Raw genomic sequence first — 23,959 nt, 5'->3', positions numbered from 1 at the left:
TTTGCAAAGGAGCATACATAGCTTTATATAGCAAAACACTTATGTAGTGTTCAAATGTGTTACTTATTTACTACTCCAACACCTAAACGCTCTCGGGGGTGCAAATCTTAGGCTTTCGAGGGACAATACGAGGCTTGCGAAACCATCGAGCTTGCCCGCGTGTGCGACGTGCGGACACGAATGTAGCAGAAAATTGGCCCACATAATTACGGACTAGTTTTGCTAAATTTAATATCCACTGGGCTTGGGCTTTTTAAAAGTTTAATCCTCTCTCTGTTCTGATGATAATTTCTTACTCCGTTCTAGTTCGCCAAATGGACTTTTCGTGTAATATCGCCGTTTTATCCTGGGAGGCTAATGACTCGCACATACGATAAAGACTGTGATATTTTTAAGGAGATAGTTATACGACCGGACTCGAGAACTTCTCATCATATTTTTTTGTTAATTTTTATAATTCGCACGCTTATATTGTATATATTAATAGCTGATTATGTAACAGTGTCTATTATACAAAGATGACGACAAATGGTAAACGACGTATTTATGATGTAAGAGTAATCAGTAAGCACTCAGTCAATTGCATACTATAATTTTTAGTTTTTAAATAAGTGTGCAGTTATTGACCAAATTTTATAAAACGGCTGAAGAGATTAGAGAACGTGTCTTTCAACATTTTGTACTAGATTTGTCTTAATTTGGTAAATACATCCATCACACTTATTCTTTTGTCAATTGTCAAATACGTACAACACAACGATGCATGCATTATGCAGTTGGTTGCTTAAATTGTGTTAATCTCTGGTACTTGAACCTTACAGGAACAAACCCAGGCTAACTTAATATTAGGTCTTTTTACTCTTTGAAAATCAATTAAAATCATAATTCCCAGTCATAATAATTTTAATAGAGAAATTTTTTTTACTGATCTTCACATACAACGCATGTAATTATTTTAAAAATCTTGTGTAATATATATAAAAATTTTAACTCGAACTCAGAACCCAAAAGGTTAGAACTCGTATCTAAGACGAAACGGTTGTTATACTCATAGCTTTATGTAACGGCCTGCCGCCACAACTGTGAAGGGAAAGAGAAACAAACGCAATAACATTTCTAGAAATGAGTTGTAGGCAAGGCCAGTAGTAGGTTGTCATACCCGTGAACAGAAATATAAATAGTAGGAGGGGGACTGATTTACTTCTAGAAGAAACAGGATGTCCTTATTTTTTTGTTTAACTTGTCATAGGATAAATAAATGCCCCCTGTCCCTTTGAACATAACACTTTCTAGAAGGCCCCCCCTGCAATACATGCGCAAGTATCTGACCTCATTCATATATCTACAATTACTTGAATCTCAGTCTTAAAATTCCTCACTATATAAAGTGTTGCCCACACATCACTCCACTTCCTCTGTAGCCACCACACACATAGCCTTTTTCTACAAGCTGTCCCGTGTTATCTTTTTAATCAAACTTTGCACTAACTAGACCAAACAAGTATGTATCCCAGGTTTCGGAGACTCCGACTCTTTTAAGTTACCGCTTCTTCTAAAATTTTCAGGTATCATGCGGAGAAGTACTTAATAGAATCTTTTTTTTTTACCAACTTACTTAATAGGATCATATATTATCTTCACAGATATTTGTGCGAAACTTATCCGTAATTAAGTTGAGTGTAGACTGTAGAGGGTATGTCTTAGAGGGCTTTCTTAGAAGCTTCACATGATAGAAGTCTTGCATACACTACAAAGTCTTTTCTTGTAAATTAAAGAGTGACTAGTAGTGTATCAAGAATGGATGGGAGGAGGAACTGGGATTGGCATAGCATGGTCGATATATCTCCTTTCTTACGCTACGAGTCCACGGGCGATTCCGATCAAGTCAATTCTGATCTGAAAATGGATCATGCAGAGGTAAAGACCTATGAGGCTGATGATGCTTTATCATGTTGCTCTGATTCATACGACAACACTACCTTTGATAAAAACTATCGTGATCACGATGAAGAACGTGCACAGCGGTCTAACAAGTCCAAGAAAAAAGAGAAATGCCCCGCGACATTTCTCAAGAAGAAGTCAAAAGAAAAAGAACAAGATTTAGAATACAATCCTAATTGTAGAGATTGTAATGACGATGACAACGAAGATGATGGTTCCATTAATCAAGTTACGAGCAGGTGTGGAAATAGAGGTTATGTTGCTTCAAGCCTTCAGAAGAAGAAGAGTAGTAAATCTAATGCATTTGATGGTTCTTCAATGGAGCCTAAAGAGGAGAATGATAAGTTGTTCTGGGACACTTGCTTAGATAATTAGATTCTTGACTAATGACTAATGTCACGCTTAGCTTGTCGGTGTTGTTTATTTCTTCTTTGTTCTAATCACTTCCGAGTATGAGTTATGAGATTGATGTTTCATAAGATAATAGTCTTTTTTCATCATAGGATTGTAATCTAAGGAAACATACATAACATGGATTATGATCTTGGAAAACAAGTTTAATAATTTAAGTTTTTGCTTTAAGGTTAAGAATCAAAGGTTTAAACTTTGCACTCTTCTCCCAAACAGAAACTTAGTTCTTTTACAGTTTACCAATGAAATTATTTCAAACATCAATTCCTTCACGCACAAGCAACATGTATAAAACAGATTTTGGTAAATAGGTGAGATATCTTTGGTACGGAGTTGGTATTGAAAACCTAGTAAGATATGTGTTTCTGACAGCTGGTTTTTTGACTGTCGCCACAAACTAAATCTCAATTTTTTTTAAGTTGTATTTTTGAGTTTCACCACCAGAAAAACTTTTTAATCTCAGCTTTTCTTAAAAGTTATATTTTGAGTTTCGGCACTCTTTATGCACAGCAACATTTGCATATGCTATTACTATTTCTTCATTTCTCATTGTTTTGCCTTTACATGCAGTCTCCAAAACTGAACCATTCAACTATGACTACTTGGCTTCAACTTTTTACCAATTCAAAAGGAAAAACTTGTATGAGAATTGGTAAGTTCAAGTTACATTTTAGTTCAAGTTCGATTTTTTTAATATATAAGATAAGAATCACTGAATCAACAACATTTTACATTGAATTAAGAGGATGGTTTTCAATAACTTAGAGTGAAAAAAGGGAAATCTAATTGTATGAGTATTATTTACCTTGTTGTCTATAGTCAATATTTATCGATTTTTTTTGTATAATTATGGAAAGGCATCAAAACTTAAAAGGATTACAGGAGGCAACTACTGTATGAGACAGATTGTGATTTTAACTATGTACGAGCTTGAAAGAACATTTTTGTTCATCTGTTGTCCGTTTGAGCTCTTCCGATGATCATTACCATTATAACGTCATGCTTCAACCAAGATATGAATCAAGTACAGGTAGGAATGGCAAGGGATCGGTATGATTCCGGTTTCATAAACACCAATACCGTACTGAATTTTTTTATCACTGAACCGAACCGTAAAAATCGGGTTGGGTAAGAACCATCACTACAAGAAATTTGCAATCAGACAACGGTTGACAGACAACGGTTAAAAAAAACCGTCATCCTAAAAAATCATACAACGGTGAATTGATTTTGCAGAAAAAACAGTTGTGTGAGCTCCAGAACAAACAACGGATATCCATCTTTTTTAAACTGTTGTACAAGTTGTATGCTCTCATCGAGTCGGACAACGGTTTTTTAAATATATTGTTGTAGTAGATCTTTCACACAACGATTACAAACCGTTGTTACTATGTTAACGTATAGGGATATAAGACAACGGTTTTGACATTACATTGTGTAATTCAGACAACGGTTTTTCAGAAAGGTTGTCCTCTAAACCATCAAACAACGGTCTGAAAACAGTTGTCTAAGAAATTTCAGTGGGTACCACGTATTGAGGTGGCAACACGTGATAGGTGGTAAATCATTCACAAGGATTGCTGAGGTGGCCAAATTAAAGCCCTTCATTGATATGAGATTTGATATGGGCCGTTAGATCGAAAAATAGTTGATATTCTTAAACAACGGTTTTATGTTAAAACAAAAGTGTTGTCTTAGTTGGTCTCATACAAGCTTTTAGATATTACGTTGTGTAATTCACACAACAGTTTTTAGAAAGGTTGTCTTAGATACCTTCATACAACGGAATAAAACAGTTGTCTGAATAGATGGTAGTCCGACCTGAATATGCTCATAACATTGCTCTCAGGTTGAATATTGCTATTACAAAAGTTTTTCTTCCTCATATTTCTATCTGCAAAGCTTTCTGTGCATCTATTTTGTTAAATATTGTATAAGTCATTATGGTATCAGAGCGAGGGATGCGCGTGTAAGCTGTAGATAGTCATTTCATTCAAAGTCTGGTTCTTATTTCACCATAAAGCAAGTCTCTACTCTTTTCTTGCTCTTTCTTCTTCAGATCTACTTCTCTCTTCTTCTTTTTATTAACAAATCTTATTAAAGTTACCATTTTTTGGTTGGTATATATCATTTTTGAGTTTTTTACTCTCAGATCTGGTTTGTTGTCTTCTTTCTGAGAACTCCTCTCATGGCTGCAAATCGAATCACATATCAAGACATGATGAACCCTCTGTTTCTACACCCATCAGACAACGCAAGTTCGATTACTGTGGATAAGCTACAAGGTTCTTCAGATTACAGGGCTTGGAAGAGGTCCATGGAGATTAACTTGTCTTCCAAAAAAAACAGGGATTCTTGACATGTACTATTCCTATTCCTACTGATGACCCTCTTAAAACTGAAATGTGGGAAACCTGTAATAATATGATTATTGCTTGGATTACTAGTAATGTTTCTCCTACTATCAAAAGGTCAATTATGTACATGACTTTAGTTAGAGCTATTTGGTTAAATTTAGAAAAACGATTTGCTCTAACTAATGGTAGTAGAAAGTACAAACTGAACAAAGAGGTTTATGAAACAAAGCAAAACTCCTTATCAGTTACAGAGTATTACACTTCTCTTAAAACTATTTGGGAAGAATTGGATGCTCTCAATGTTTTGCCCACTGTAGCTGCTCCCCAACCAGATGTTGTCAAGTTACTTGACACTATCAATGCTCAAAGAGAAGAGGGAAGATTGTTTCAGTTTCTCAATGGTTTGAGTGATCAGTTTAATGTTCAAAGAAGTCAAATGCTGATGTTGGATCATCTTCCTTCAGTAGAAGCTGCTTGTGCAGTATTTGAACAAGAAGAAGCACAGAGGGCAGTGTTAAACCCTTTTAAACCTCTCTTGGAGATTATGGCTGTGAACATCAAAACTCAATATCAGATACCTACATGTATTGTTTGTAAAGGAAAGGGTCATACAACTGAAAGATGTTGGATGGTGGTGGGATTTCCCAAATGGCATTCCAAACACAATGCAAATGCTTCTGCAAAGCCTAGGAGTGCATCTTTTTCTCAATCTAAGCCTGTCACTTCAAGAATGGTAGTTGCTGCTCAAGTGGTGGATGATGCTTCATCATCTAGTGGAGTTTTGTTCACTCAGCGGCAACTAGAACAACTTGCCCTCCTCATGCCACAACTGCAACAACAAGTCATAAAGGAGTCAGATACTGATGATGAGTTGGATATGCAATTTTCTGGTATGATATCCTCTAATACTTCTTCTATTAAAAATGATTGAATTATAGATTCTGGGGCATCCGATCATATGACTGCTTGTTTGAATTCACTGCATGATATTGTACATGTGGCTAAGACTCATCAGATAAAGTTACCTACTAGAGACTCTGTGTTAATAACACATTCTGGTAGTGCTAATGTTATCCCTGGTCTATTTTTAAAAAATATGTTGTGTGTTCCTACTTTTCGACATAACTTGATTTCTGTGCAAAAGTTGATTAAAGATAATAACTGTAGTGTACAGTTTACTCCCACACAATGTTTGATTTCTGATGCAACCACACACAAACTGATAGGCGTAGGGCATGCTCACAATGGACTGTACTACCTGTCACCATCTTCTTATACTTTAGCCAATGCTAATACTAGTCTCAAAACTCAGTCTCTCACCTTTTTGTGGCATCATAGATTGGGCCACACAGCTGTTGCCAATCTTTTACATATTCCCTATATCAAATCATTTATTAAAAATGACACTCAGATTTGTCTGACATGTCCTATGGCCAAACACATCAATTCTCCTTTTCCCTTGAGTCCTTTTCATGCCTCTGTAAATTTTGATTTAGTTCACATGGATATCTGAGGAACCTCTAAAGTCCCATATTTGTCTAAATATATATTTTTTCTGACCTTAGTAGATGATCACTCAAGGCACTGTTGGGTCTATTTGTTGTCTCACAAATCTGATGCTCTTGTTACACTGTAGTCATTTCTAAAATATGTTCAGAATCATTTTGATAGTGCAATTAAAGTAATCAGGTCAGACAATGCCCTGGAGTTCACTAGCGCTGCTTGTAAACAATTTTTTCTGATCATGGTATTGTCCATCAAACATCATATGTTAATAGACCTCTGTAGAATGCAAGAGCTGAAAGAAAGCATAGGCACATTTTGGAATTAGCAAGAGCTTTAAGATTTCAAGCTGGTTTACCTATCAATTTATTGGGTTACTGTGTCTTGATTGTAGTCTATTTGATTAATAGACTTTCTACTCCCCTTCTGAAATATAAATCTCCACATGAGATTCGTTTGAAACATCAACCTGAGTATCAGATTCTCATAATATTTGGATGTTTGGCTTTTGCCACTAATCCTGTTACTACTGCAGATAAATTTGAACACAGGGGTGTTCCTTGTCTTTTTCTGGGGTATCCTCCTTTTAAGAAGGGGTACAAACTGTATAATTTACTTATCAATGAATATTTTATATCCAGAGATGTCCAGTTTAATGAGGAGATTTTTCATTTCCATACATCTGATAAAACCAACTTTATGACACCTATACCACCATCCTACCGACCTGATCTCTCCTCATATGAGAAATTTGATTTTTCAAACCCAATGTCTGAACTCAATTCTGACTCTACTGAGTCAAGCCCCACATTTTCTATACACTCTCCTGACCCTTCAACATCTACTCCACACTCCTCTGTGTCTGCTGAAATTCAACCATTACCACCTAGAAAATCATCTCGAGCTCATCTTCCACCAGTATGGATGAAAGACTTTGTCACTACCAACAATGCTTCTCCAATTTCCACCCTGGAAAATACTGATATCTCCTCTCTTTTTCACTATTTTCTATCTACTCTCACATCTACATCTGACCCTATCTCCTTCAAAACTGTTGTTCAAAAGTAAGAATGGATTAATGTTATGAATCAAGAGCTTGATGCTCTTGAGTTAAACAATACTTGGGAAGTTACTAAGCTTCCAGCAGATTGTCATGCCATCGGCTGTAAATAGATTTACAAGACAAAGTTCATGTCTGATGATTCAATTGACAAACACAAAGCTCGTTTGGTGATTCTAGGTTGTCATCAAAAGTATGGTATTGATTTTGCAAAAACTTTTACTCCAGTGGCTAAATTAATAACTGTTCGAACCCTTTTGGCTATAGCTGCTATGGAGAATTGGTTCACGTGCCAAATGGATGTTTTAAATGCTTTTTTGCACGGTGATCTATCTGAAGATGTCTACATGAAAATGCCACCAGGTTATACACACCTGGGTTGCAGAATCATAGTCACTTCTGTAAGCAATTCCTCTACCATTCTAGTTTGCAAACTTAAATAATCTCTGTATGGCTTGAAACAAGCCCCTCGAAATTGGTTTGCTAAATTATCTTCTGCTCTACTTCGTGTGCAATATATTCAGTCTAAGACTGACTATAGTCTGTTTATTCATCACACCTCAACTGTTATTACTCTGGTCCTTGCTTATGTGGATAATTTGCTAATTGCTGACAACTGCTCTACCTCTATAAATAAATTGAATACTCGGTTGTCCCAAACCTTTCACATGAAAGATCTGGGCCCTTTGACTTACTTTCTTTGTTTGGAAATACATAGAAATGTTGCTGGCATATTCATGTGTCGAAAGAAGTATACTTGTGACATCTTGCACGAGTATGGTTTGTCTACAGCTAAGCCTGTTCTTCTGCCTATGGATCCATATGTGAAATTGACTTCAGGTGAGGGTGAACTATTGTCTGATCCTGTCGTTTATCAGAGGCTGATTGGCAAGTTGATCTACTTGACCATCTCCAGACCGGACATTGCTTACACTGTGCAACTCTTGTCCCAGTTCATGCAACAGCTAACCTCCATTCATTTTCAAGCTGTCAAACGATTGTTAAGATATCTGCTTGGGACTTCTTCACAAGGAATTTTACTTGCTTCATCTTCTGCGGCACAATTGACTGCTTAATATGACAACGATTGAGCCTCATGCCCTATGATACGGAGATCAACAACTGGATATTGTATCTTTCTGGGTGATTGCCCTATATCGTGGCAGTCAAAGAAGCAAGCTGTGGTGTCTCGGTCTTCAGCCGAAGCTGAGTACAGGGCTATGGCCCTTACCACATGTGAGATTACCTGGCTCTCTACTTTGCTCAAAGACTTAGGTCTCAAAAATTTGCCTCTCACGCTGCTCAGGTGTGACAACAAGGCTGCATTAGCCATTGTTGCTAATCCAGTTCTACATGAGCGAACAAAATATGTAAAACTGGACTGCCACTTTGTTAGAAAACAGGTCCAATTTGGGAACATCATCACTTTCTACATCCCTCTAATACTCAAGTATCAGATGTTCTTACTAAAAACTTGCTTGTCAAACTTCATCATCAACACTGCAGTAAGCTGGGATCCACCTCTACTGCATCACCAGCTTGAAGGGGGGTGATAAAGCAGAGAGCAACAATATGTCAAGATTGGAATTTTACTCCTATGTAGTATTTACTATTTAGAGTAACTACTTTCTGTTTTGCTATTTTGTCATTTTTAGGATAAGGTGTGTGGGTGTGCTGGCATTCTCTTATTTTGTCAGCTACCTAATCATTTGCTTATCATAAATAAGGTTGTATGCACAGAACATTGCTCTCAGGTTGAATATTACTATTACAAAAGTCTTTCTTGCTCGTATTTTTATCTGCAAAGCCTTCTATGCATCTGTTTCGTTAAATACTGTATAAGTCATTATTTTGCCATCCTAAGTACAGGGCACACCGCACAAGGGACTAGTTTTCCACTTGGGAATTTGATGCTAATGTTAAAATTTGGTACTATCATTCCAATATATTGACACCAAAGAATAATTTTAGCATATGATTGAATCTTTTCTTGTTAGGGTAGGTTTGGACGACCAAATCAGCAGTTTCTTAAAAATGTACGCATTCATCAGCATTCTCTGTCACATAATCTTCCCCAAAAGTCCAAGTTTACGCAATTTCAGGCATTTTTTCCTAGCATGGTAAAATGAAATATGGATTTTGAAAATATCCAACCATAAAGTTAGACTTTAATACCAAACCACAAGCAGGTCATATTCAGTTTGATATATTGCTGTCTTATTTTCCTGTTACAAAACATGGACAGCCAAATGAAACTGGAAAATATAATGGCACTCACATTCATGCTTTTTGAATATAAGCATTTCAAATTATAAAGGATCACTTCATAAAATTTCAACATTTGCGTGTTACGTTTATCACCTTTTAATGTGTTAGCATGAACTGTCTGTTAGTTGCAACTGCAATATAGCCTTGAACTTCGCATTTGGGCTGGACAGAAGGCACAATTAAGAACTGCAGACTGATAACTGGCTTGACTAATTGGATGACAATAAAAAACAATTTACAGAACAAAAAGTACTGTGTTCATAGTTTTAGTTTTAGGCTTCCACTTAACACCAAGATGCATGTGATGTCCTGAATCCACTGACTTGTCCACCATGTGCATATCACTAATAAATTTTCTGTTCCAAATTTGAAATTCTTCTCACCTGAACCCAGGCCCATGTCTTCTCCATTGCTAGTGATCAGGACAGAACCCGTAATAATCCTTCTACCAAATACTGGAAAACTGATGCTGCATTGAGGGTAGATCCGATTTTAGGATTTGCTACTCGTGTCCCTTCAATTCCCTGAAACTGTTTGTGTTTTCATTCTCATCCAATTGCTTCAAGAAGTTTTCTTCTATCTCACCAAATGACCCAACTTCACTTTCGCTTTCACTGTTACCATTATAATGTGCTTCAACATTACTTTCTGATTGCGCTCCTCTCAGCTCACAGCTGGTATTTATCTCACATTGACTGTCAGACTCCTCGTCAGTGTGCCTAGCAGAGGAACAATTTGACAGGGGGGAATATCCTTCAATTGTAGTTTCTTCTCGCTCTCTTAGTGTTTTAATTATTAGGGTCTTGAGCAAATTCATGACTTGAACAGCATGCATCAGAGCTGTCAATGGATCAGACATCTGAACCAAGAAGTCATTGGTAAGAATTTTAATTTAATAATTTATCAACAAAAAGAACTCATGCACATTTCAGAATCCATGTTCAAGTTTAAGAATACCTGTGTCATATTTGGGGCAAAAACCATAGCAATGTTCCTAGCATTCATTTTGTTGGAATCCTCATGCTCGACAACATCAGCCATAAGATCAATCGCCCAGTTGAGTAATGCTGTTTCGGTTGGTTTTAGCTGTTTCACAAGCTCAACAGATTCCTCTTCAGTATTGCATTGTAACACCTCTTCTGGAAATAGTCCATCTAGTACTCCAAAAGGAAGTTCGCGGAACCACGCCTTAATTAGACCTGCCAAGCATTGGACGTCAATGTCTTTCGGAACAATTCCTTTGTTCAGCTGATCTCTGACATGTTCCTCTTTGCTGTTTTCAGGGTTTATGCGGAAAATTCCTTCTGCCTAAAGTTCATTATAGAGAAATCACTTAGAGGAAGTCTTGCAAAATATTGCAGGCTAAGAATATAATCATCTTAGTTTAAAAATCTTACCTTTAAACCTTTCTGTGTGTATAACCTCTCCTGCATTAGCAAGAGAATTGTTGGCACACTATTGCCTCTTGAATCATAGGCGCATTGCATTGATTCTGCTGAAACTCCAAACACGCTAACGCTACACAACAAAAGCTGGAAGTGAGTGCACCACAGATTACAGACATAGATCTTAATTACATCTTCAGGCCTTTTTTACAAGAAACAATCAGTTTTAGTACATGAGAATCTACATGACAAGGTACTGTAAATGATAAACTTAGCACATAACAAGTCTTTTACGTAGAATAGGGCATAAGCTAGGAAATGTCCTCAGATGACCTTTTGTCATTTGGATGAAAAGACCTTTATATAGTCTTGCAGTTTATGCAAACATATATTCTAAATGCAGCAATAACACGTACACAGTTAATATGTTACAATTGTTGAAGATGCAAGAACACTTTGTTTGACCTAAGTAATACATAATTAGGCTTTTACACATGTGCTGGCCATATTGATACAAACAGCTCAACTATATCAAACTCTTCTCCTCTCCGAAATCTATTTGCTTAGTTGTGCCGGAGTGAATAAGATCGTTTGCAAAGGTAGAACTTTAGGAAACATCAATTTTGGTCTGTACTGTTTTTACACTCACGGACACAGGCTTTATCAGAATTATAAATTCCCCCATGTATGCGCAAGTCCTAAAATAGCCGTGTCCTCATTGCTGAGGCGAATTAATCATTACGTCTCACTTGCCATCTTTTCAAATTTTTGTTACTTTAACATATCAAAAATTAAAAACAGAAGCCCTGCTATCCTAGCCACATTAGTTTGTGAAAATCCGATGCAGTATATAACCTCACCCTTTTCTCAATCAAAAAATTTCCTAATCAACCATAACCCTATTCCAGAAAAAAAAAGTTAGAAATTTTCTGTGTACAATTGTTATTTTTTGTGAAGGTCAAATGCATAAATTACAATACTAGTACACTGCAAACTGAAATTATATCCTCAATTTGAACATGATAAGTACTAGATCACAATGCTATGTAGAAGTGTGTTCATTATATATAAATTTGGTGGTAAAGTAAGAAATTTTTGTCAAAGTTATGCTACATAACTCTGTCAGATCCAAACTTTACGGAAACAAACAAACAATTTCTTCAACATTTGTATTGCTCCAGACCAAAAATTAAATGTAACCCAGACAAGATTTGAGCAATTTAAAAACACCACATTATGATAAGCACAAAAAATAAAAATGATAATGAAGAAAAAGAAAATGAACCTGGCACTGGGGACTTCAGTAGGAACTTCAACTTGAAACTCAGCAGGAAGACCTAAAAACCCATTAAATCTATCAAATGTAACATGGGTTAAATGCTGCACATTTGTGGGCCATCCAATTTCCATATCATGAAAAGCTGAAGCAGAGATGAGCCCTTGATCTTTTTTATCTCCACTTTCAAATCTACAAGACACCATTGACTTTCTTATAGCTGAAACAAGTAATGTAACAAGTGACACTTCTTGACTTTCTTCATCTTCTTCACTACTATTGGTTGTTGTTAATTCTTTCCCACCACCACAAAAACTTAGCTTCCTTTTCAACACCATTCCACTCATCTCTCTCTCTCTCTCTCGCCCCCCTCTCTCTCTCTCTCCCGAGTATAGAACTTTGTGAGTGGGGGGAGTGATTGTGATTTGAATCTAGGTATGTGCTGTTTTATTACAAGAGGATAGTTACCTATTTGAGTTGCATTCAAGTTAAGTGAAGTGGGACTGTTTTGTACTTTCAAGCGCCACCAATTTCAAATTTTCCAACTACTAAATTACTGTTTACCCTCACCTGTTTTTCTTGCTTCAAATTTATTCATCTTCTGCTAAATACTTTTTATAATTTAATTACCTTTCCATTCTCATCTATACAGATCCAAATCAGCTCATTTCTAATATAATTTCATTCTCTTTTCTTTTTCTTTAATTACAGCCTCTTCTTTTTTCATGCTCATTTCTCATTTATCTTCTTTTATCTTAGTTTATATTATTTTATTTTAAAAATGTTTATCATTTAATTTTAAAATAATATATAAATAATAAATCAGACATCAAATAACTAGACTAATATAGTTTGCGTTAATACTAGAACAAATATACACCAACTTAATAAACCATGATATATATATGTATATGTATATATATATATATGTATGTGTATGTGTGGGCGCGCGCAAATACTATCATCTTCCACAAATTACTTTTACTAATTTAATTTTATTTTTTCCCATCTCTTTTCTTATTATCATTACGCTAACATGTTAGATATAATTGATGATATCAGTGTTTAAAATTCTTAGAGTTTGTCATCAAAGTTTACTACTGGAAGATATCAGAATTTATCGAGTTTATCAGTATTTGACATATTAAAGATTATTATCAGTATTGTTTATTAGCATCTGTCAAAGCTGGATTCCAGGAAGTGATTGATTCTATTTAGAAGACTTGATTTGCAGAAGATATGTCAGTGTAGGACTTTACTTATTTGTAACAATCAATAGTTGGATATGTATTATGATTCCTTATTTATGTATATCATATGAACTAGATTGATTGTGTAACCATGCAGTATATAAGAACAGATTAGGTTAACACTATAGATTAAACTGGATCAACTTCACAAGATCAGGTATGAACCATCTGCCTTGATGATGGAAGAGGTTAGAAGGGTGGTCCAAGAATCTTTTGGTGGAGTATCAACAAGTTCCATGCCTTCTTCATCTACTTCTTCATGTACTCAAATTCAATCTCTGCAAACTCAAATTAATGAGATTCAAGCCTCCAATGCATCCATGACATCTCAAGTATCTCAGTTAACAGCTCTTGTCCAAAGCCAACATCATGACATCAAATCCTTGATAGACTCCCAAAAATATTTTCAAATGTAGAAATGTGTTCCTTTGGGAGCTCATGGGTGCACTGAAAGTCCCTCTTCAGGAAACTCCTCAAATAGTAAAGACTCAGATTCCTCAAAACATCAACTTGCCCGTTACCAAGCCTAAGGGGGAGATGATGGAGCCCAAGCTAAAATCTAGTCAAAGTGAGGATGTTGGAATAAATGAAAGACTCAGAATAGTAGTCGAAGGCCCTTGTCTTGACAATGAGTTTGGTGACTTCCTAGAAGGCCTAAGAGTCTCACTTAATTTCAATCATTACACTTACAAGAAAGCTGCAAACAAAAATATAAACTTCCTAAGAGTGGTACTAGTCACTAGACAAATGTTTAAGGAAAAGAAAGTTGTGGTAAATGTACATGATTCTGCAGTTGATAGGTGCATGCAGGTTTCTCTCTCATTTCTAAGATCAAGAAACGCCTCAGATTTAGATATCTTCATCAATAGTCAAGGTGATGAGTCCAGATGACACTCTTGTGCTACATGAACTTAAATCAGGTTAACAAGAAGTTTTTCCTAAAGTTTATCTAAAACCTAGCAAGAGAGTGGCTTACATATGCCCTAACACCAGGAGATGCAGACACTTTCAGCTATCTAAGCATTATGTCATGGCAAATAAAAAGGTAATGATGGCAATTGAGACTGAGTTGAAGACTGAGAAGATCAAGACTGATTAGGACCTTGAGATGATCAAAATCTTTGAAAGATATTTGAGAAATGATGATGCCATGCTACTAAAAACTGCTATGAATGAAAAAGATGATGACTGGGATTATGATGAGCATAAGAAGGATGAACACAAATTTTTTGGCTCAAATCCTAGTCAATCTAGCAAAGAAAGTGGCAGTCAGAAAAATGCTTCTAATAAAGAGGATGACCATAAATGAAAAGATGAAGGTAAGAAGAAGAAGAAGAAAAGTGGAGATAATGGTAAAGATAACAAAAAGACAGCAATAAACTAAATGCCTAAAACTCTACAACCAAAAATTCAAACATCTATCCAACCAAAACCTCAAGCCTCTCAAAACTCAAAGCCCAAAAATCTATACAAACTCACAGCCAACTCCTTGCTCAAAATACCTATCACATCTAACCAAACCTCTTTGAAGAAACTGATATAACCTCCATCATTCAAATTCCAACCAAAATACTCAACAAATAAATAATTAAAAATTATTCAACAGTAGAGCTTAAAAGAGTAATTAGTCTGTTGACTGGGAATGATGCTTTCACAAAAATGAGGAAGGTTGAACTGGCTAGAAGGTTGAGAGAGAGTGAGAGAGAGAGAGAGAGAGAAAGAGAAATGAAAGGCATGCAAGAGAGAAGGTTGAGATGGAAGCTAATGCTATCAAGAAGGCTAATGAGATAGAGATGTTTGAGAAAAGATCAAATGAACTAAAAGCTAAAGGGATGAGTAGAGTTTCTCCAGATGGTGTATTTCTAAATATCAAAACTCACATATTCTCAAGGTACAAAATCAAATATCTTAACAGTTACTCAATAAATGAATGGTGAAGTTAGTGGAAGCTCTAAGAGGGACTGAGATAATTAAAAAGCTTGAGTGTCTTATCAAACTCAAAGATTTGTTTAGAGAGCAACCATGATATGAAAACTTTAGCTGATTTTGTAAATTCAATTCTCAATATAACTGCAAGATGAATCTCATGTATAAAACTTGTACTTTGTTTATCTACTAGTTTTTTAATTTTTGGGGTTAGTCTTGTTATCAGACATGAATTTATGACAAGTAATCTTCTCACAAATTGGGGGAATATTGTGCAAGACATGCCTCTACATAACAACACTAAGTCACTTTGATAACCCTAAGATTTAGTTGTGTGATAATCTTCTTGTATTTTGTAATTGTATTTCTTGAGTCTATAAAAGCGTTAAGGATATTAAGCTGGAGGATTTTTCTATGAACAACCATCAAGCTAAGGAATAAAATCTGGAAGAAGATCAAATATGATCATGCCTCAAAGAGAAGTGTAGAGGCTTTGAATTGAATAATGTTTTTTTTGGAAAAATATTCTAAGTCACATATCGATAAGTCACAGATCAAGATGTACAAAGATGTCTGTCAAGAAGTTAAAAATGACTTGTAGAGAAGTCAATCTGCTGGTAGAGAAGTACAAAAAGATAACGACAAGTCAAATTGCTTGTAGAGAACTAGAGATATCGATAAGTCAAAAATAAATACAGACAAGTAGAGATATTGACAAGTCAAAAGTCTATACCGAGAACTAGAGATATCGACAAGCCAAATTGCATATAGAGAACTGGAGATATCAACGTGAAAGGCATATGTCATAGCCTACTCATTTATTCGAGTATTTAACTCAACTCAAATAAGAATGTAATAAGTAAATAGTGGATCAATCATCAGAGAGATCTCACAAAGTAACATCTGTCAAAGATCAAAGAAACATTGTTCATCTGCAGACTTGAAGATTCACTGGAAGAAGTTCAAGAATTTGATCATGCCTCAATGATGTAAATCAAGATCGTGGATTTAATCAAGTGACAGAGATCTCGTCAAGGTATCAATTTATTACAAGGATTCAATCAGAATATCAAAGTCAAGACATGAAGAAACGTCACGGAAGTTAGTCACTCATGAACCAGACAGTACATCGAGTGTCAGCATTGAAGTGGCGGAATTGATTCATAAGTCTCAGTGACTTTCAGAAGATTGTCCGAAGAATGGATGCTGCTCAGCGTTAGTATTAATTCTCTATTAATTAATTAAGTCATATAATTTAATTAAGAAAATAAATTATATCTGCAAAGATTAATTTATTGATTAATTGAATTAAATTGATTAATTAAGTTAGAATTAATATTAAGGATTTACAGAATTTTAATTGATTAAAATCTGTTTTAATTCTAAAAAGACAACTGATTGTACTAGTATGACAATCGGTATGACAATTGATAGTCATACCGAAAGTCATGCTAATTCAGTTGATTGTCTTGATAGAATTATTGTTTAGATTAAAATCACTTATTAATTCAGTAAGACAATTTCATTTGTACTACTATGACAATCGGTATGACAATCAATAGTCATACCGAAAGTCTTGCTAGTTTATTTTAATTGTCTTACTAGCTCTAAAGGATTGTCACACCAGTTCAACATTCTCGGCTGTGGTGATTAAAAACAAGCAGAGACCAATTCATTTACATTACACATACAGAGAGCAATCAAACAGAAGCCAAGAACAAAAAGAGAACAAGCAGCCAAAATATTTCATCTTATCTGCTAATTCAAGTTTACAATTTCTAGCTTGTAAAGTTAAATCCAATCAACTAGAAATTACTCTCTTGTTCTTGTGTATCAATCTAGCGGATTAAAATCCCTAGAACTTAATCTCAAATCGCTTTTAGCATTTGATCTTTTAATTACAAAAATAGAAAAAGTTCATGTCGAATTTATTCTAGATTTGTAATAATTGATTTGAGATTAATCCCTTGTAACCGATACCGTAGTTGTAACACCTTTCAAGTTTAATAAAAGTTTTATTTAACTTGAATTTTGTTTCACAATTTTATTCCGCATTTTATTCGACGAAACGGTATTGTTTACATTCAACCCCCCCTTCTACAAACAAATTGGGACCTAGCAATTGGTATCAGAGCCTTCTGATTAACGTACAAATCTAGATCCTAGACTTTTGTGTTTCTTTCACTTCTTGAATTTTTTATTCACTCAAAAAAATTCATAATGACTACACAAAAAGTTGGAACCGTTAAAATTCCACTTTTCGATAAAGAAAATTATGTTATGTGGAAGAAGAAGATGCTACTGTTTTTACAGGTTGCTAACCCCAAATATTTGCAAGTGTTGAAGAAGGGTCCAAAAATTCCTATGGTTATGGAACCAGAGGTAATAGAAAATGATGTGGTGATCACCAAAGCGAGAACTTATGTGAAGGATCCTGAGGACTTCTCTCCTGCTGAAATAGAAGAAGCTTCCCTGGATGCTAGCCTTCAATTAATCTTAGTAGATTCCCTTAATCCCCTGATGAATAGACATGTGATGAATTGTAAAGATTCCAAACATATCTGGGAAACTATTGAGATTATTAATGAAGGCACAGAGGAAGTTAGGGAGAACAAACTAGAAATCCTAACCTCTGAATATGAATATTTCAAATCAAATCCAGGAGAAGGAATCACTGAAGTGTTTGAGAGGTACAATGCATTGATCAACAACCTGAATATTAATGGTAAATACTATTCCATCAGGGAGGTCAACAAAAAGTTCCTTTTAACACTGCCAACTCATCTCGAACATAGAATCACTGCCATAAGAGAAGCAAGAGATCTGAGTGAGATTTCTTTGGAAAGGCTCTATGGTGTGTTAAAGACTTATGAGTTGGAGCAGATTCAGCAGAAGGAAGTTTACGGGAAAGGAAGAGTGGTCAGCACGTCTACTACTCTAGTAGCTGATGAACAACAACAACAACCACAATATCAACATCAATCTCAACAGTCAGAAAGAATGGTACAGTCTTCCAAGGTTGAAGATAATGTGATAGTAGCAGAATTTGATTCTCCTACTACAAATCAATCAGGAGATGATTATTATTCCTTGGAAGAACTGGAGCAATTGGAGGATGAGTCAATGGCCCTGATTGTCAAGAGATTCTCAAATGTCAGATTCAAAAGGAATCCCAAGTTCAAGTACAAGTCCAACTACAACAGATTCCAGAAAGGTGGATCTTCATCCTCTAACACCAGCAGTGGTGGGTATAAAACAAGGATGGTTGATCGAAGCACCATTCGATGCTTCAACTGTAATGAGTTGGGACACTTTGCCACAGAATGCAGGAAGCCAAAACAAGCTAGGAAGAACTCTTATGATTCTAATCAGAAGAGTAAATCTGAAAGGGCGTACCTGGCAAAGGGAAGAAGCTGGGATGATACTGACAGTGAAGATGAAGAAGTTGGGAATCTTGCTCTCATGGCTAGTGATGCAAGCACCTCATCGTCAAGAAAAGAGGTAAAACTTTCTGATGCTGAAATGGTTTATCATCTAAGAGGTAACTTAGATTGTGCTCGTCGTGATAATGAATTGTTAAATCAACAAATCAAAGACCTTGAGAAAGAGGTCAATGAATTAAGACTTGTGCACATTAATCAAGATAAACTAAAAGAACAAGTATCTTTTCTAGAGAATAGAGTTGACTGTTATAGACAACTCGAAACTATTCTCAAAGACAAGATCACCGGTCTTGAGGCTAAGGTTAAAGCTTACTTTAATTCTTGTTCGAAGTCCAAAGAGTTTTACAATAAGCAAGCTGTTAATCAAACACATGGAATAGGTTATGATTACAATGCTGCTATTGGAAAATTAGGCATAAACTCCCCTCCTCATGTATGTGCTAAAGGCAGGGAAGTACCACATGTGCTTAAGGGTGTTGATGAACCCCTCTATAAAGAATCAATTGCTGAATCATTTGATGAGACCTCTTTTATTATTCAAGAAGAAATCCGTGCTGAAGATAATGCTTATGAGAAAGCTGTCTCCAAGTCAAGTGTGTCAAAAGTTCCAGTCAAGGTTGTGAAAGCAACTGAGACTAACTCAGACACACATGAGTTGGATAACACAAATGCCATGTCTACCATGCATAAGTTGCCTATTGTTAATCCTTCTCATAAAGCATGTGGTGTTCCTGATTGTATGTCTTGTGCTTTTAATCTGTTGTTTGCTTATTTTAATGGTAAGCATGTTTCTAATGATAAGACTACTCCTCGTCAGCATGTGAATAATAGAAAGCATGATAGGTCTAAGACTGCTAGTCCTCCTAAAGCTAGAAAGGAGACATTTGTGCCTAAGCCTAAACATAAATTTGATAAGGCTGTTTTAAAGGTCAAATGTTCAGTCATTGAGAATGTTGAGAATATTGAAAGTAAGAATGTTGTTTTGCCTGATAAAGGCCAATTTTACAAGTATGCCGGACCCAGCCAAGCTTGGGTTCCGAAGAAGTTCTAATCCATTTGTATTGCAGGGCATTAAACAGGTACAACCGGTAGTGTGGATTCTTGACAGCGGATCGTCAAGACATATGACCGGAGATAGAGCCCTGCTATCAAATGTGATTGAGAAAGCTGGCCCAGTGGTTACCTTTGGAGATAACAGCAAAGGTTTAACGGAGGGATATGGCTGTTTGCAAGCTGGAAATGTTATCATTGAAAATGTATATGTTGTGCAAGGACTTGAACACAATCTGCTTAGCATTAGTCAGTTCTGTGACAACGGCTACAATGTTTTATTCGACAAGCTGAAGTGTCAGATTCTGCACAAGAAAAGTGAAAAACCCTCCTTAATGGGAATCCGGAAAGGAAATCTGTTCGTAGCTGACATGAACTCTGGAAGCAATCTTGAAGTCAATTGTTTCTATGCAAAGGCATCGTCAGATGAGAGTTGGCTATGGCACAAGAGACTTTCCCATCTCAATTTCAAAACAATGAATTCTCTTGTCAAAAGAGAATTGGTAAGAGGTTTGCCTCAGCTGGAATTCTCTCCAGAAGGACTATGTGAGGCTTGCCAGAAAGGAAAGTCAAAGAAAGCAAGTCACAAAGGCACTGACACATCTTCCATAACTGGTGTTCTGCAATTATTGCACATGGATTTATTTGGTCCAGTTAATATCCTTTCTATGTCAAAGAAGTGTTACTGTCTTGTGATAGTTGATGACTATTCCAAGTATACGTGGGTTTTATTTCTTCACTCTAAGGATGAAACACCACAAGTTGTGATTGATCATATCAAGATGATTGAGTTAGATTCTAACGTCCCTGTTAGAGCAATAAGGTCAGATAATGGGACAGAATTCAAGAATACACTTCTCAATGGATTCTGTACAGACAAAGGGATTACCAGACAATTTTCAGCTCCTAGAACCCCTCAGCAAAATGGAGTGGTAGAAAGGAAGAATCGTACATTGATTGAAGCTGCAAGAACGATGTTAAATGAATCAGGTCTTCCAATGTACTTTTGGGCTGAAGCTGTCAATACTGCATGTTATACTCAGAATCGAACTCTAATCAACAAAGACTTCATGAAAACTCCTTATGAGATTTTGAATGAACAGAAACCTTCTATCAAATACTTTCATGTATTTGGTGCCAGATGCTTCGTGCTCAAGGATGGAGATGATCGTCGTGGTAAGTTCGAGGCAAAGGCATATGAGGGTATTTTTGTTGGATATGGAAGAAGATCATATAGAGTGTATATCATTGATCAACACAAAGTAACTGAAAGTGTCAATGTTACATTTGATGACACTAAACTCCCTAGTATCCAAACTGAAGATCCTTCTGAGAAACTGAAGTTTGATGATACGTCAGATTCAGAATCAGAACATGGTCAAGAACCTGAGGTTGTTGCTGGTGAAGAACCTGTTAATCCTGATGATACTCAAGGTAATAGTGATGGAAACTTTGGCAACAATGGAGATACCACTGCTACTGACGGAGAATCTTCAAGTCAACATGGCAACAACTCAGGGGGAGATGCTGAAGGATCATCTAGTAGGACACAACATCACAATGAATTTCAAGGCGAATCATCAAGATCACATCTTCCAAGACAGACAGTCTGGAATAAAGCTCACCCTTTTGAGTTGATTATTGGTGATCCAGATGTTGGAGTCAGAACTAGACGTGCTACTCAAAATGAGTGTCTGTTCTCAGGATTTCTTTCTGAGATGGAACCTAAGAAAATTGAAGAAGCACTGTCTGATCCAGATTGGGTGATTGCTATGCAAGATGAACTCAATCAGTTTGAAAGTCAACAAGTCTGGAAACTGGTACCTAGGCCTGTACACAAGAAAGCTGTTGGTACTAGGTGGGTATTCAGGAATAAACTAGATGAAGATGGTGTGGTTACAAGAAACAAGGCAAGACTGGTAGCTAAAGGGTATTCTCAAGCTGAAGGTATTGATTATGATGAAACCTATGCTCCAGTGGCTAGACTTGAGGCCATCAGGATATTTCTGGCATTCGCAGCATTTTCAAACTTTAAAGTTTATCAAATGGATGTCAAGAGCGCCTTTCTGAATGGAAAGCTGGATGAAGAGGTATATGTAGAGCAACCTCCTGGTTTTGAAGATCCAGATCATTTGGATTTTGTTTTCTTTCTTTTCAAAGCTATCTATGGGCTAAAACAGTCTCCAAGAAAATGGTATGACACTCTCTCTGAATTTCTTATTGAAAATAGCTTTATTAGAGGTGTCATAGACAAAACTCTCTTTTCTAAAAAACATAAGAATGATACTATATTAGTCCAAGTCTATGTGGATGATATAATATTTGGGTCTACTAATGATAATCTCTGTAAGAGATTTGCTAAGTTAATGCACAGCAAGTTTGAAATGAGCATGATGGGAGAGCTGAAGTTCTTTCTTGGATTACAAGTAAATCAAAGGTTAGATGGAACATTTATTTGTCAATCCAAGTATCTCAAAGAACTCCTCAAAAAGTACAATCTAGAGGATTCTGCATCAGCAAGGACTCCATCAACTACAGCTGTCAAGCTTGGACCATGTGAAAACTCCATTAAGGTAGATGTCACAAGCTACAGAGGTATGATTGGCTCGTTACTCTATCTTACTGCAAGTAGACCAGATATTATGTATGCTATATGCTTATGTGCAAGGTTCCAAGTGGATCCTAGAGATATTCATCTCATTGCTGTTAAACGAATCTTAAGATATCTTAAGGGAACACCAAATCTAGGTATTTGGTACCCTAAAGAATCTGGTTTTAACCTTGTTGGATATACAGATTCAGATTATGCAGGAAGTGTTGTTGATAGGAAAAGCACCTCAGGAAGTTGTCAATTCCTAGGAAGCAGGCTAGTCTCATGGTACAGCAAGAAACAGCAAACAGTTTCCAACTCAACGGCCGAGGCTGAATATATTGCTGCTGGAAGCTGCTGTGCTCAGATCTTGTGGATTAGGAACCAACTACGAGACTATGGCTCTGTATTGAACAAGATTCCTATTTTATGTGACAACACAAGTGCAATAGCCATCACCAACAACCTTGTGCAGCACTCGAGGACAAAGCACATTGACATCAGGTATCATTTTATTAGAGAGCACGTCATGAATGGTACTGTTGAACTATTTTTTGTTCCAACAGAAGAACAAATAGCAGATATTTTCACTAAACCACTTGACGAATCCACATTTACCAGATTAGTTGGTAAATTGGGCATGTTGAATAGTTTTAGTGATTAATTTAGTTAATATCTGGGATCTGTTCTTGAATGAATTTACAAATGAATTTTTCATAAATGAAAAATTCATTTGCAAATTTATTTTATCATTTTATCATATTTCTTGCTTATTTCTATGTAATATATATTATCTTATCTATTTTTTATTTTCCCTACTTGTTAATTTAAAATATCTCAGAATATTGTATTTCCTCTAAAAATATTTTTCTATGAATTTTATTTGCTAAAATTCAAGAGAAATCTATTTTTTGGAATAAAAATAATAAATTCTGATATATTGTCTTTGTTTCTGTAAAAATTATAAGTTTTTATTTCAGTTTTACTATTTTGTAATATAGTTTCAGTACATACTTAATTAGAGTCTGTACATAGTTGAGTGTTTTTCTACTGAAATGACAATCGGCAAGACAATTGAAATTGTCTTGCTGAAAATCATTTCAGTACTTATATATATATACTTATTTTCATATTAATTCTGTGTGAAATCCTTTTATTTCCAGAATGACAATCGGCAAGACAATTGAAATTGTCTTGCTGAAAGTCATTTGCGAATATAATTGTCATTTCAGTGTTTTTCAGTATAGTTTTATACTGGCAAGACAATCGGTATGACTATTGATTGTCTTGCCAGTTATAAACATTATACATATCTATTTTTTGTTTTATTTTGCCTGGTATGACAATCGGTATGACTATCAGATTGTCATATTAGTTATAATTTTAATACTTATTCTATTGTATTTCTTTTCCTTCTTTTGCCTGGTATGACAATCGGTATGACAATCCCGGATTGTCATACCAACTGTTATATAAAGGCGTTTGGTGTATTGTTTTTA

General features: G+C 35.7%; 2 protein-coding genes across 2 annotated transcripts; one reads left to right on the top strand and one right to left on the bottom strand.

Moving 5' to 3' along the window:
• The first annotated feature begins 4,755 nt into the window (after positions 1-4,755).
• On the top strand, positions 4,756-7,280 carry LOC141695911 (uncharacterized). The gene is made up of 3 exons (XM_074500116.1): positions 4,756-5,599; positions 5,648-5,788; positions 6,607-7,280. The coding sequence occupies exons 1-3, from the start codon at positions 4,756-4,758 to the stop codon at positions 7,278-7,280; spliced, it is 1,659 nt and encodes a 552-aa protein (XP_074356217.1).
• Positions 7,281-9,479: 2,199 nt separating this feature from the next.
• On the bottom strand, positions 9,480-12,730 carry LOC141696724 (rho GTPase-activating protein 2-like). The gene is made up of 4 exons (XM_074500847.1): positions 12,211-12,730; positions 10,938-11,058; positions 10,498-10,848; positions 9,480-10,399 (listed from the first exon to the last, which is right to left on the bottom strand). The coding sequence occupies exons 1-4, from the start codon at positions 12,546-12,548 to the stop codon at positions 10,043-10,045; spliced, it is 1,167 nt and encodes a 388-aa protein (XP_074356948.1). The 5' UTR covers positions 12,549-12,730; the 3' UTR covers positions 9,480-10,042.
• Positions 12,731-23,959: the final 11,229 nt, after the last annotated feature.

The sequence above is a fragment of the Apium graveolens genome, chromosome 11 (assembly GCF_009905375.1).
Source record: "Apium graveolens cultivar Ventura chromosome 11, ASM990537v1, whole genome shotgun sequence".
NCBI lineage: Eukaryota > Viridiplantae > Streptophyta > Magnoliopsida > Apiales > Apiaceae > Apium > Apium graveolens.
Note: the sequence above shows the minus strand (reverse complement) of the source record. Positions and strands in the feature narration are given on the sequence as shown.

Excerpts from the sequence above, each read along its gene's own strand:
- LOC141696724 (XM_074500847.1), bottom strand. The coding sequence starts at position 12,548 with ATGAGTGGAATGGTGTTGAAAAGGAAGCTAAGTTTTTGTGGTGGTGGG. Across the intron at positions 11,059-12,210 it reads ACTGAAGTCCCCAGTGCCAG|CGTTAGCGTGTTTGGAGTTT; the intron begins GTTCATTTTCTT and ends TTTGTTGTGTAG. Across the intron at positions 10,400-10,497 it reads TTGCCCCAAATATGACACAG|ATGTCTGATCCATTGACAGC; the intron begins GTATTCTTAAAC and ends TTCTTGGTTCAG.
- LOC141695911 (XM_074500116.1), top strand. The coding sequence starts at position 4,756 with ATGTGGGAAACCTGTAATAATATGATTATTGCTTGGATTACTAGTAAT. Across the intron at positions 5,600-5,647 it reads GTTGGATATGCAATTTTCTG|ATTCTGGGGCATCCGATCAT; the intron begins GTATGATATCCT and ends ATTGAATTATAG. Across the intron at positions 5,789-6,606 it reads TAGTGCTAATGTTATCCCTG|TCTATTTGATTAATAGACTT; the intron begins GTCTATTTTTAA and ends TCTTGATTGTAG.